Source organism: Oncorhynchus keta, chromosome 1 (genome assembly GCF_023373465.1).
Source record: "Oncorhynchus keta strain PuntledgeMale-10-30-2019 chromosome 1, Oket_V2, whole genome shotgun sequence".
Classification (NCBI taxonomy): domain Eukaryota; kingdom Metazoa; phylum Chordata; class Actinopteri; order Salmoniformes; family Salmonidae; genus Oncorhynchus; species Oncorhynchus keta.
In genome coordinates this window covers 83,047,132-83,062,519 of record NC_068421.1, presented here as the reverse complement: position 1 = coordinate 83,062,519, position 15,388 = coordinate 83,047,132, and the positions used below count along the sequence as shown (strand labels likewise).

Below are 15,388 nucleotides of genomic sequence, written 5' to 3'. Positions count from 1 at the left end.
CACACACACACACACACACACACACACACACACACACACACACACACACACACACACACACACACACACACACACACACACACACACACACACACACACGATTGAGCAGAAGGTGAATGAACATAACAGCTAAATGACAGTGTGCATCTCTCTCTCTCTCTCTCTCTCTTTGTCACTCATTCTCTCTCTCTTGCTTTGCAAACATCACTCACTGGAGTGACATATGTGTGTTCTATGTCCCTCCCTCATTCCCTTCCTCAGGGTGTTGATTTGGTAGACTGGTAAGGAGGAGAGGAAGGTCATTTATTTCCATAGAGTATGGCTAATGTATTCTGATGGCCTATCGACCTCCTCCTCCACAGCTCTGCTCCTCAGACTGGGGGGACTGACAGACGAGTGGGAGTGGAGGAGAGGAAATGTGGGGTGAGAGGATGGGGGATAAGCAACAACTGACTTATGAGTCATGACTGAACTCTTATGAGAGCAGCTGTGTTATTGTGTGGAGAATCTCAGCTATTTGCGATTCAGTCCAGTTGTGTCCTGCCTTGTCTTACCGTTCCATCCAGCTGAACAGTGACTGGTGGTGATCTGGAAGCATGTTATGCCCGTTGGTCTGCATTAGCTACTAGGCTGACATCTAAATGTTGTATGAAAGGACTCAGGGCCCTACAAGGGTGAGAAGGTCTGATGCATTATTTAACTCATCCCTTCTGCTGATTGGCTGACATACAGTAAGTACCAGGATGTATGGCTCCTTGTCCTATTACAGTGGGCTTAAATGAACTCTTTTCCAGACAAGGGCATAACTAACTCCCTCCTTCACTCCATCCCATCTATCCATCTCTCTTTTCACCAATCCTCCCTCCCTCCCAATCGTATTTCCCTCCTTCCTCCATCCTTCTCTCTTTCCTTCTCTCCCTCCCTCTGTCCCTGTTAGTTGTAATGATGGACAGTAACTGTAAAGTAATTATATCTGTCAGGAGAAATTATCTGCTGGTGCTTACTGGAAATCAGCCTGTACTTCACGAGGAAGAAACTGCTCTGTCACTGGAAATCAGCCTGTACTTCATGAGGAAGAAACTGCTCTGTCACTGGAAATCAGCCTATACTTCATGAGGAAGAAACTGCTCTGTCACTGGAAATCAGCCTGTACTTCATGAGGAAGAAACTGCTCTGTCACTGGACATCAGCCTGTACTTCACGAGGAAGAAATTGCTCTGTCACTGGAAACCAGCCTGCACTTCATGAGGAAGAAACTGCTCTGTCACTGGAAATCAGCCTGTACTTCATGAGGAAGAAACTGCTCTGTCACTGGAAATCAGCCTGTACTTCATGAGGAAGAAACTGCTCTGTCACTGGAATTCAGCCTGTACTTCATGAGGAAGAAACTGCTCTGTCACTGGAAACCAGCCTGCACTTCATGAGGAAGAAACTGCTCTGTCACTGGAAATCAGCCTGTACTTCATGAGGAAGAAACTGCTCTGTCACTGGAAATCAGCCTGTACTTCATGAGGAAGAAACTGCTCTGTCACTGGAAATCAGCCTATACTTCATGAGGAAGAAACTGCTCTGTCACTGGAAATCAGCCTGTACTTCATGAGGAAGAAACTGCTCTGTCACTGGAAATCAGCCTATACTTCATGAGGAAGAACATGCTCTGTCACTGGAAACCAGCCTGCACTTCATTAGGAAGAAACTGCTCTGTCACTGGAAACCAGCCTGCACTTCATGAGGAAGAAACTGCTCTGTCACTGGAAACCAGCCTGCACTTCATGAGGAAGAAACTGCTCTGTCACTGGAAACCAGCCTGCACTTCATGAGAAAGAAACTGCTCTGTCACTGGAAACCAGCCTGCACTTCATTAGGAAGAAACTGCTCTGTCAGTACAGTACAGTACAGTACAGTACTGCTACTCCACCTGAGCTATGATAGATGTAATACAGTACAGTAATGCTACTCCACCTGAGCTATGATAGATGTAATACAGTACAGTACTGCTACTCCACCTGAGCTATGATAGATGTAATACAGTACGGTACTCCTACTCCACCTGAGCTATGATAGATATAATACAGTACAGTACTGCTACTCCACCTGAGCTATGATAGATGTAATACAGTACGGTACTCCTACTCCACCTGAGCTATGATAGATGTAATACAGTACGGTACTGCTACTCCACCTGAGCTATGATAGACGTAATACAGTACTGCTACTCCACCTGAGCTATGATAGATGTAATCCAGTACTGCTACTCCACCTGAGCTATGATAGATGTAATACAGTACGGTACTGCTACTCCACCTGAGCTATGATAGATGTAATACAGTACGGTACTCCTACTCCACCTGAGCTATGATAGATGTAATACAGTACGGTACTGCTACTCCACCTGAGCTATGATAGATGTAATACAGTACTGCTACTCCACCTGAGCTATGATAGATGTAATACAGTACTGCTACTCCACCTGAGCTATGATAGATGTAATACAGTACGGTACTGCTACTCCACCTGAGCTATGATAGATGTAATACAGTACTGCTACTCCACCTGAGCTATGATAGATGTAATACAGTACAGTACTGCTACTCCACCTGAGCTATGATAGATGTAATACAGTACTGCTACTCCACCTGAGCTATGATAGATGTAATACAGTACAGTACTCCTACTCCACCTGAGCTATGATAGATGTAATACAGTACAGTACTGCTACTCCACCTGAGCTATGATAGATGTAATACAGTTGTTAGAGCCGATTTGGACATATTTGTATAAAAGACCGAACATATGGAGCTCCATGTATATTTGTATAAATATATTAAATATTAATGTAAATGATGAAATATTAGGTATGTACCTTTATGATTTATATTTGCCCGATTGAGATATATTAATTTGTTGTTAGTGTAACTCGGCCATTTGCCCCCCCCCCTCTTGCCTGTTCATTATATTGTGGTAAGTGTGTTAGGATAAAGGCAGGAAGTTGGGCCTTCGGGAGAGGGAGTCCTTGCTAGATGCGGGAGCTGTATAGTTTTTTGACCATACAGACATACAGGTCATAATATGTATTTTCCATATCAAGTATTTTGTGCTTTAAGTTGATTGGAGACTCATTTATTTGTTAGATATAAGAAGAATTAACATTTTTGTTGCACCATATCCCTGGATGTCATGGAATGTTTGGCCGTTTGGAAACCTTGAGTGTGGACTGTATGCGTACCAAACAACCCCGCTTCAGGCTTGGGCAGTGGCTATGGTAAAGACGAAAGGAAGCCACTACAACAGTACTGCTACTCCACCTGAGCTATGATAGATGTAATACAGTACGGTACTGCTACTCCACCTGAGCTATGATAGATGTAATACAGTACGGTACTGCTACTCCACCTGAGCTATGAAAGATGTAATACAGTACTGCTACTCCACCTGAGCTATGATAGATGTAATACAGTACAGTACTGCTCCTCCACCTGAGCTATGATAGATGTAATACAGTACAGTACTCCTACTCCACCTGAGCTATGATAGATGTAATACAGTACGGTACTGCTATTCCACCTGAGCTATGAAAGATGTAACACAGTACTGCTACTCCACCTGAGCTATGATAGATGTAATACAGTACAGTACTGCTACTCCACCTGAGCTATGATAGATGTAATACAGTACAGTACTGCTACTCCACCTGAGCTATGATAGATGTAATACAGTACGGTACTCCTACTCCACCTGAGCTATGATAGATGTAATACAGTACTGCTACTCCACCTGAGCTATGATAGATGTAATACAGTACGGTACTCCTACTCCACCTGAGCTATGATAGATGTAATACAGTACTGCTACTCCACCTGAGCTATGATAGATGTAATACAGTACGGTACTCCTACTCCACCTGAGCTATGATAGATGTAATACAGTACAGTACTGCTACTCCACCTGAGCTATGATAGATGTAATACAGTACAGTACTGCTACTCCACCTGAGCTATGATAGATGTAATACAGTACAGTACTGCTACTCCACCTGAGCTATGATAGATGTAATACAGTACTGCTACTCCACCTGAGCTATGATAGATGTAATACAGTACGGTACTGCTACTCCACCTGAGCTATGATAGATGTAATACAGTACGGTACTCCTACTCCACCTGAGCTATGATAGATGTAATACAGTACGGTACTGCTACTCCACCTGAGCTATGATAGATGTAATACAGTACAGTACTGCTACTCCACCTCAGCTATGATAGATGTAATACAGTACAGTACTGCTACTCCACCTGAGCTATGATAGATGTAATACAGTACAGTACTGCTACTCCACCTGAGCTATGATAGATGTAATACAGTACAGTACTGCTACTCCACCTGAGCTATGATAGATGTAATACAGTACTGCTACTCCACCTGAGCTATGATAGATGTAATACAGTACGGTACTGCTACTCCACCTGAGCTATGATAGATGTAATACAGTACAGTACTGCTACTCCACCTGAGCTATGATAGATGTAATACAGTACGGTACTGCTACTCCACCTGAGCTATGATAGATGTAATACAGTACTGCTACTCCACCTCAGCTATGATAGATGTAATACAGTACAGTACTGCTACTCCACCTGAGCTATGATAGATGTAATACAGTACAGTACTGCTACTCCACCTGAGCTATGATAGATGTAATACAGTACAGTACTGCTACTCCACCTGAGCTATGATAGATGTAATACAGTACTGCTACTCCACCTGAGCTATGATAGATGTAATACAGTACGGTACTGCTACTCCACCTGAGCTATGATAGATGTAATACAGTACGGTACTCCTACTCCACCTGAGCTATGATAGATGTAATACAGTACAGTACTGCTACTCCACCTGAGCTATGATAGATGTAATACAGTACAGTACTGCTACTCCACCTGAGCTATTATAGATGTAATACAGTACGGTACTCCTACTCCACCTGAGCTATGATAGATGTAATACAGTACGGTACTCCTACTCCACCTGAGCTATGATAGATGTAATACAGTACAGTACTGCTACTCCACCTGAGCTATGGTAGATGTAATACAGTACAGTACTGCTACTCCACCTGAGCTATTATAGATGTAATACAGTACGGTACTCCTACTCCACCTGAGCTATGATAGATGTAATACAGTACGGTACTCCTACTCCACCTGAGCTATGATAGATGTAATACAGTACAGTACTGCTACTCCACCTGAGCTATGATAGATGTAATACAGTACAGTACTGCTACTCCACCTGAGCTATGATAGATGTAATACAGTACAGTACTGCTACTCCACCTGAGCTATGATAGATGTAATACAGTACTGCTACTCCACCTGAGCTATGATAGATGTAATACAGTACGGTACTGCTACTCCACCTGAGCTATGATAGATGTAATACAGTACGGTACTCCACCTGAGCTATGATAGATGTAATACAGTACTGCTCCTCCACCTGAGCTATGATAGATGTAATACAGTACAGTACTCCTACTCCACCTGAGCTATGATAGATATAATACAGTACAGTACTGCTACTCCACCTGAGCTATGATAGATGTAATACAGTACGGTACTCCTACTCCACCTGAGCTATGATAGATGTAATACAGTACGGTACTGCTACTCCACCTGAGCTATGATAGACGTAATACAGTACTGCTACTCCACCTGAGCTATGATAGACGTAATACAGTACTGCTACTCCACCTGAGCTATGATAGATGTAATCCAGTACTGCTACTCCACCTGAGCTATGATAGATGTAATACAGTACGGTACTGCTACTCCACCTGAGCTATGATAGATGTAATACAGTACGGTACTCCTACTCCACCTGAGCTATGATAGATGTAATACAGTACGGTACTGCTACTCCACCTGAGCTATGATAGATGTAATACAGTACGGTACTGCTACTCCACCTGAGCTATGATAGATGTAATACAGTACTGCTACTCCACCTGAGCTATGATAATGTAATACAGTACGGTACTGCTACTCCACCTGAGCTATGATAGATGTAATACAGTACTGCTACTCCACCTGAGCTATGATAGATGTAATACAGTACTGCTACTCCACCTGAGCTATGATAGATGTAATACAGTACAGTACTCCTACTCCACCTGAGCTATGATAGATGTAATACAGTACAGTACTGCTACTCCACCTGAGCTATGATAGATGTAATACAGTTGTTAGAGCCGATTTGGACATATTTGTATAAAAGACCGAACATATGGAGCTCCATGTATATTTGTATAAATATATTAAATATTAATGTAAATGATGAAATATTAGGTACGTACCTTTATGATTTATATTTACCCGATTGAGATATATTAATTTGTTGTTAGTGTAACTCGGCCATTTGCCCCCCCCCCCTCTTGCCTGTTCATTGTATTGTGGTAAGTGTGTTAGGATAAAGGCAGGAAGTTGGGCCTTCGGGAGAGGGAGTCCTTGCTAGATGCGGGAGCTGTATAGTTTTTTGACCATACAGACATACAGGTCATAATATGTATTTTCCATATCAAGTATTTTGTGCTTTAAGTTGATTGGAGACTCATTTATTTGTTAGATATAAGAAGAATAAACATTTTTGTTGCACCATATCCCTGGATGTCATGGAATGTTTGGCCGTTTGGAAACCTTGAGTGTGGACTGTATGCGTACCAAACAACCCCGCTTCAGGCTTGGGCAGTGGCTATGGTAAAGACGAAAGGAAGCCACTACAACAGTACTGCTACTCCACCTGAGCTATGATAGATGTAATACAGTACGGTACTGCTACTCCACCTGAGCTATGATAGATGTAATACAGTACGGTACTGCTACTCCACCTGAGCTATGAAAGATGTAATACAGTACTGCTACTCCACCTGAGCTATGATAGATGTAATACAGTACAGTACTGCTCCTCCACCTGAGCTATGATAGATGTAATACAGTACAGTACTCCTACTCCACCTGAGCTATGATAGATGTAATACAGTACGGTACTGCTATTCCACCTGAGCTATGAAAGATGTAATACAGTACTGCTACTCCACCTGAGCTATGATAGATGTAATACAGTACAGTACTGCTACTCCACCTGAGCTATGATAGATGTAATACAGTACAGTACTGCTACTCCACCTGAGCTATGATAGATGTAATACAGTACGGTACTCCTACTCCACCTGAGCTATGATAGATGTAATACAGTACTGCTACTCCACCTGAGCTATGATAGATGTAATACAGTACGGTACTCCTACTCCACCTGAGCTATGATAGATGTAATACAGTACTGCTACTCCACCTGAGCTATGATAGATGTAATACAGTACGGTACTCCTACTCCACCTGAGCTATGATAGATGTAATACAGTACAGTACTGCTACTCCACCTGAGCTATGATAGATGTAATACAGTACAGTACTGCTACTCCACCTGAGCTATGATAGATGTAATACAGTACAGTACTGCTACTCCACCTGAGCTATGATAGATGTAATACAGTACGGTACTGCTACTCCACCTGAGCTATGATAGATGTAATACAGTACAGTACTGCTACTCCACCTCAGCTATGATAGATGTAATACAGTACAGTACTGCTACTCCACCTGAGCTATGATAGATGTAATACAGTACAGTACTGCTACTCCACCTGAGCTATGATAGATGTAATACAGTACTGCTACTCCACCTGAGCTATGATAGATGTAATACAGTACTGCTACTCCACCTGAGCTATGATAGATGTAATACAGTACGGTACTGCTACTCCACCTGAGCTATGATAGATGTAATACAGTACGGTACTCCACCTGAGCTATGATAGATGTAATACAGTACTGCTCCTCCACCTGAGCTATGATAGATGTAATACAGTACAGTACTCCTACTCCACCTGAGCAATGATAGATGTAATACAGTACTGCTCCTCCACCTGAGCTATGATAATGTAATACAGTACGGTACTGCTACTCCACCTGAGCTATGATAGATGTAATACAGTACAGTACTGCTACTCCACCTGAGCTATGATAGATGTAATACAGTACGGTACTGCTACTCCACCTGAGCTATGATAGATGTAATACAGTACAGTACTGCTACTCCACCTGAGCTATGATAGATGTAATACAGTACGGTACTGCTACTCCACCTGAGCTATGATAGATGTAATACAGTACGGTACTCCACCTGAGCTATGATAGATGTAATATAGTACTGCTACTCCACCTGAGCTATGATAGATGTAATACAGTACAGTACTGCTACTCCACCTGAGCTATGATAGATGTAATACAGTACAGTACTGCTACTCCACCTGAGCTATGATAGATGTAATACAGTACTGCTACTCCACCTGAGCTATGATAGATGTAATACAGTACGGTACTGCTACTCCACCTGAGCTATGATAGATGTAATACAGTACAGTACTGCTACTCCACCTGAGCTATGATAGATGTAATACAGTACGGTACTGCTACTCCACCTGAGCTATGATAGATGTAATACAGTACAGTACTGCTACTCCACCTCAGCTATGATAGATGTAATACAGTACAGTACTGCTACTCCACCTGAGCTATGATAGATGTAATACAGTACAGTACTGCTACTCCACCTGAGCTATGATAGATGTAATACAGTACAGTACTGCTACTCCACCTGAGCTATGATAGATGTAATACAGTACTGCTACTCCACCTGAGCTATGATAGATGTAATACAGTACGGTACTGCTACTCCACCTGAGCTATGATAGATGTAATACAGTACGGTACTCCTACTCCACCTGAGCTATGATAGATGTAATACAGTACAGTACTGCTACTCCACCTGAGCTATTATAGATGTAATACAGTACGGTACTCCTACTCCACCTGAGCTATGATAGATGTAATACAGTACGGTACTGCTACTCCACCTGAGCTATGATAGATGTAATACAGTACGGTACTCCACCTGAGCTATGATAGATGTAATACAGTACTGCTCCTCCACCTGAGCTATGATAGATGTAATACAGTACAGTACTCCTACTCCACCTGAGCAATGATAGATGTAATACAGTACTGCTCCTCCACCTGAGCTATGATAATGTAATACAGTACGGTACTGCTACTCCACCTGAGCTATGATAGATGTAATACAGTACAGTACTGCTACTCCACCTGAGCTATGATAGATGTAATACAGTACGGTACTCCACCTGAGCTATGATAGATGTAATATAGTACTGCTCCTCCACCTGAGCTATGATAGATGTAATACAGTACAGTACTCCTACTCCACCTGAGCTATGATAGATGTAATACAGTACGGTACTGCTACTCCACCTGAGCTATGATAGATGTAATACAGTACGGTACTGGTACTCCACCTGAGCTATGATAGATGTAATACAGTACTGCTACTCCACCTGAGCTATGATAGATGTAATACAGTACGGTACTGCTACTCCACCTGAGCTATGATAGATGTAATACAGTACAGTACTGCTACTCCACCTGAGCTATGATAGATGTAATACAGTACGGTACTGCTACTCCACCTGAGCTATGATAGATGTAATACAGTACAGTACTGCTACTCCACCTGAGCTATGATAGATGTAATACAGTACAGTACTGCTACTCCACCTGAGCTATGATAGATGTAATACAGTACGGTACTCCTACTCCACCTGAGCTATGATAGATGTAATACAGTACAGTACTGCTACTCCACCTGAGCTATGATAGATGTAATACAGTACAGTACTGCTACTCCACCTGAGCTATGATAGATGTAATACAGTACAGTACTGCTACTCCACCTGAGCTATGATAGATGTAATACAGTACAGTACTGCTACTCCACCTGAGCTATGATAGATGTAATACAGTACAGTACTGCTACTCCACCTGAGCTATGATAGATGTAATACAGTACAGTACTGCTACACCACCTGAGCTATGATAGATGTAATACAGTACGGTACTGCTACTCCACCTGAGCTATGATAGATGTAATACAGTACAGTACTGCTACTCCACCTGAGCTATGATAGATGTAATACAGTACGGTACTGCTACTCCACCTGAGCTATGATAGATGTAATACAGTACGGTACTCCTACTCAACCTGAGCTATGATAGATGTAATACAGTACAGTACTGCTACTCCACCTGAGCTATGATAGATGTAATACAGTACAGTACTGCTATTCCATCTGAGCTATGATAGATGTAATACAGTACAGTACTGCTACTCCACCTGAGCTATGATAGATGTAATACAGTACAGTACTGCTATTCCATCTGAGCTATGATAGATGTAATACAGTACTACTACTCCACCTGAGAGAGAGTATTGGGAATGTGTCAGAGTTGGATGTGAGTTAGAGCTCATCTTGTGAGAGTATACTGCCAGTCACTGTGAAGGCTACACAAGGTTGTTGCTTTATTCCGTACACACTGCGCTGATTGTGAGGGGAATAAGAATGTTGGGAATGCATTGTGCAAGGTTTATATGTTGGTATGTACTTGTTTTTACTGTTGTCAGTTTGTTTGTTTGTAGCCCTGTGCTGTTGAGAGGGAGATGTGTGTAACGTGTGTGTATAACGTGTGTGTGTTTTCTGTGTTTCAGCTAGCCCAGGATGAGGGCAGCCCGGTGCGAGGGTTCGGGGTGGTGGAGTATGAGAGTGCAGAGCAGGCGGAGGCCATACTGATAGAGATGGACAGAACACTGGTGGGAGGACAGGAGATCCGTCTCTCTCTCTGCACCCCCGGAACCACAGGCAGGAGCACATTGGCAGCGCTCATCGCTGCTCAGGGTGTGGTAAGTAACTTGTCTAGAAGGACAAATCACATACACGCACGGACACACACACATACATACATACATACACATACATACACACACATACATACACACACATACATACACACACACACATACATACACACACATACATACACACACATGCATACATACACACACATACATACATACACACACACACACACACACACATACATACACACACACACATACATACACACACACACATACATACACACACATACATACACAAGCATGGCCACTTGTGCACACACAATACTGTATGTTTAATGCAAATCTGGATAAACAATAGTGCTGAGTGATTAACCAAAAGTTATTTAAACAACTTATTGACCAATGTTGGTTCAATTATTTTAATTCCATTTTGTTAGTTTTTTTTTCTGCGAACTCAATGCGCACATTGTGCAGTTTCTGTAGAGATGTCAGATCAAGCCTGAACTGTGCAATGTAGTAGAGTGTTGTAGTTTCCAACAGGACAATATTCTACATAGTTTAGCGCAGAAAACGTGGTAATTAACTACAATGACCATAATCCATTGCACGGCTACTTGTCCGGTTTGTGTTTCTTGTACACCTGCTACATGAAAGAGAGAGAAGAATACACAATCGAGGGATAGAGAGCAATTGCTTCGCGAGGTATCTCTACCTGAAAATACATGATCTAAGTGACGGTTGGTATTCAGCAGTCATCAACAGTCTCTATAGAGATGAGATATGAAATAAAGTCATCAAATGTAAAATACACAACAATATTTCATTAAAATAATGTGAATAAATGATGGTTATTAAGTAGTCATGGGCAGTCACTACCATCATAGTTTTATTCTGTGTTGTTACAGCATTCAACCCACATAATGGATAGTGCATTTAATGTTTAGATGACCAAACCTGAAACCAAACCGACCTCAAAAAACACTCAGCGTTAATTAACTGACAGATTTACAAAGTCCAGTGATATACAAATGAATGCATATAAAAATCATCACTCACTATGCTTGCTTATACAGTATTCATACATGTACTGTATATACACCTTCCTAATATTGAGTTGTACCCCTTTTGCCCTTAGAATGTCTTCAATTGTTTGTAGCATGGACTCAATGTGTTGAAAGCATTCCACAGGGATGCTGGCCCATGTTGACTCCAATGCTTCCCACAGTTGTGTCAGGTTGGCTGGATGTGCTTTGGGTGGTGGACCATTCTTGATACACACGGGAAACTGTTGAGCTTGAAAACACAGCAGTATTGCAGTTCTTGACACACTCAAACCTGTGCGCCAGGCACCTACTACCATACCTTCAAAGGCACTTAAATCTTTTGTCTTGCCCATTCACCCTCTGAATGGCACACATACACAATCCATGTCTCAGTTGCCTCAAGGCTTAAAAATCATTCTTTAACCTGTCTCCTACCCTTCATCTACACTGATTGAAGTGGATTTAACAAGTGACATCATAGCTTTCACCTGGATTCACCTGGTCAGTCTATGTCATGGAAAGAGCAGGTGTTCCTAATGTTTTGTACAATCAGTGTATTATTTAAGCAATAAGGCCCAAGGGGGTGTGGAATATGGCCAATATACCACGGCTAAGGGCTGTTCTTTGCACGACGCAACAAGGAGTACCTGTATACAGCCCTTAGTCGTGGTATATAGGGCCTATACCACATATATACCACCCTGAGGTGACTGACTTACTGCTGTTATAAACGGGTTACAAATGTAATTAGAACAGTAAAAATAAATGTTTTGTCATACCCATGGTACACAGCCTCATACATCACGGCTTTCAGCCAATCAGCATTCAGGACTTGAACCACCCAGTTTATAAAGGGAAATAATGCTCGCTCTAGAATGCCCTTCAAACAAATCAGAAACGAGTATTCAACAATGCCATGGTATTCTGAAAATATAAACATACATCTGTATACTGTATACATGCATACATATCACCTCTCGTTCCTTCTTTCTCCCGTACTGTGGTGCTGTCTGGCAGAAACAATAACAGTGGAAGTTATTTTAAGAGTTGTCCTAATGTCGCCCTGCCTCACAATGAGCCCACTCCTCTGTTCGCTTCTGACAGAAATCAACCCTGCTGTGCTCACTGCCCCTGACACACACATGCCTACACACATACAAAAACTGACATGCACACAAACAGACACATACACTACTAGAATGTACTCAAACACATGCACAGTCAAAGTCATCCACACACACACATAAAACCATTGAAGTCTACACGCACACTTAAATACGTGCACACACAGTACTTTGAGCACCTCACCTCTACCCCACTCACTCTCTAATTTCTACCTTTTGAGATGAAAAGATGGTAGGAGAAACTGTCAATCTGTCAACACCTCAGCATCAACTTGGTCATACCAGGTGACTGTGGACAATATAATAATGTATAGTACTCTGGTACATCCCAGGTATATTATCAGACGACCCATGTGTCTCAGAGATAGTACTCTGGTACATCCCAGGTATATTATCAGACGACCCCTGTGTCTCAGAGATAGTACTCTGGTACATCCCAGGTATATTATCAGACGACCCCTGTGTCTCAGAGATAGTACTCTGGTACATCCCAGGTATATTATCAGACGACCCCTGTGTCTCAGAGATAGTACTCTGGTACATCCCAGGTATATTATCAGACGACCCCTGTGTCTCAGAGATAGTACTCTGGTACATCCCAGGTATATTATCAGACGACCCCTGTGTCTCAGAGAGTACTCTGGTACATCCCAGGTATATTATCAGACGACCCCTGTGTCTCAGAGATAGTACTCTGGTACATCCCAGGTATATTATCAGACGACCCCTGTGTCTCAGAGATAGTACTCTGGTACATCCCAGGTATATTATCAGACGACCCTTGTGTCTCAGAGATAGTACTCTGGTACATCCCAGGTATATTATCAGACGACCCCTGTGTCTCAGAGATAGTTTTAACAGTGCACTTAGAGACTGAATACTTTAAATACTCAAGACAGTGAATAGGTTGAGTAGTTCTTAGAAAAGCAAGTATTTCCTAGAAAGTGAAGAGCACATAGAGATCCTATTTAATTCTGTAGAGGAGCATGCACCAGGCTCTTTCTGTTGAGTACATTACAAAATGAGATTCAGACAGAAACAAAAGCAACATAAGAACCCTGGAAGGAGAGGAGAGGATGAGGAGGAGAGCCACTGTGCTCAGTAGAGGACTACTCCTGTCATTTCTTCAGTTTGTGAAACTGAGTGTGAACACAGTCGCAGATGGACCTCCCCCCTCCTATTTTCTTCTCTCCACCCTCCCTCCCTCTCTCGCCTTCCCTTTCTCCCTGGTGTGATGATGTGGGAGCCTGGTTTTCTCGTGCTTGAGGGAACCAACCAGCAACCAACCAAACAGACTGATGCATACTGACATTTTCTCAAGGAGAGGGAGAGAATAAGACAGACAGAGAGAATGAGAGAGAAAGAGATACATACATACACATACACTTGTTTTTCAACCACTCCACAAATGTCTTGTGAACAAACTATAGGTTTGGCAAGTCGGTTATAACGTCTACTTTGTGCATGACACAAGTCATTTTTCCAACAATTGTTTACAGACAGATTATTTCACTTATCCAGTGGGTCAGAAGTTTACATACACTAAGTTGACTGTGCCTTTAAACAGCTTGGAAAATTCCAGAATATTATGTCATGGCTTTAGAAGCTTCTGATAGCCTAATTGACATCATTTGAGTCAATTGTAGGTGTACCTGTGGATGCATTCCAAGGCCTACCTTCAAACTCAGTGCTTCTTTGCTTGACATTATGGGGAAATCAAAAGAAATCAGCCAAGACATCAGAAAAACATTGTAGACCTCCACAAGTCTGGTTCATCCTTGGGGGCAATTTCTAAATGCCTGAAGGTACCAAGTTCATCTGTACAAACAATAGTAAGCAAGTATAAACACAATGGGACCACACAGCTGTCATACCGCTCAGGAAGGAGATGTGTTCTGTCTCCTAGAGATGAGCGTACTTTAGGGCGAAAAGTGCAAATCAATCCCAGAACAACAGCAAAAGGACCTTGTGAAGTTGCTGGAGGAAACAGGTACAAAGTATCTATATCCACTGTAAAACGAGTCTTATATCGACATAACCCGAAAGGCCACTCAGCAAGGAAGAAGCCACTGCTCCAAAACCGCATAAAAAAGCCAGACTACAGTTTGCAACTGCACATGGGGACAAAAATCATACTTTTTGGAGAAATGTCCTCTGGTCTGATGAAACAAAAATTGAACTGCTTGGTCATAATGACCATCATTATGTTTTGATTAAAAAGGTGGAGGTAAGCCGAAGAACAACACCCCAACCCTGAAGCACGGGGGTGGCAGCATCATGTTGTGGGGGTGCTTAGATGGCATCATGAAAATAGATGGCATCATGGGAAATGCTAAAAAAAATTATGTGAATATATTTAAGCAACTTCTCAAGACATCAGTCAGGAAGTTAAAGCTTGGT

General features: G+C 42.2%; 1 protein-coding gene across 1 annotated transcript in view; it reads left to right on the top strand.

Moving 5' to 3' along the window:
- Nucleotides 1-15,388, top strand: part of raver2 (ribonucleoprotein, PTB-binding 2) — a 186,748-nt gene that overhangs the window by 90,938 nt on the left and 80,422 nt on the right. The window contains exon 4 of the mRNA XM_052523520.1: nucleotides 10,672-10,863. Within this exon, the coding sequence (XP_052379480.1) occupies nucleotides 10,672-10,863 (192 nt within the window). The remainder of the gene's footprint in view (nucleotides 1-10,671; nucleotides 10,864-15,388) is intronic.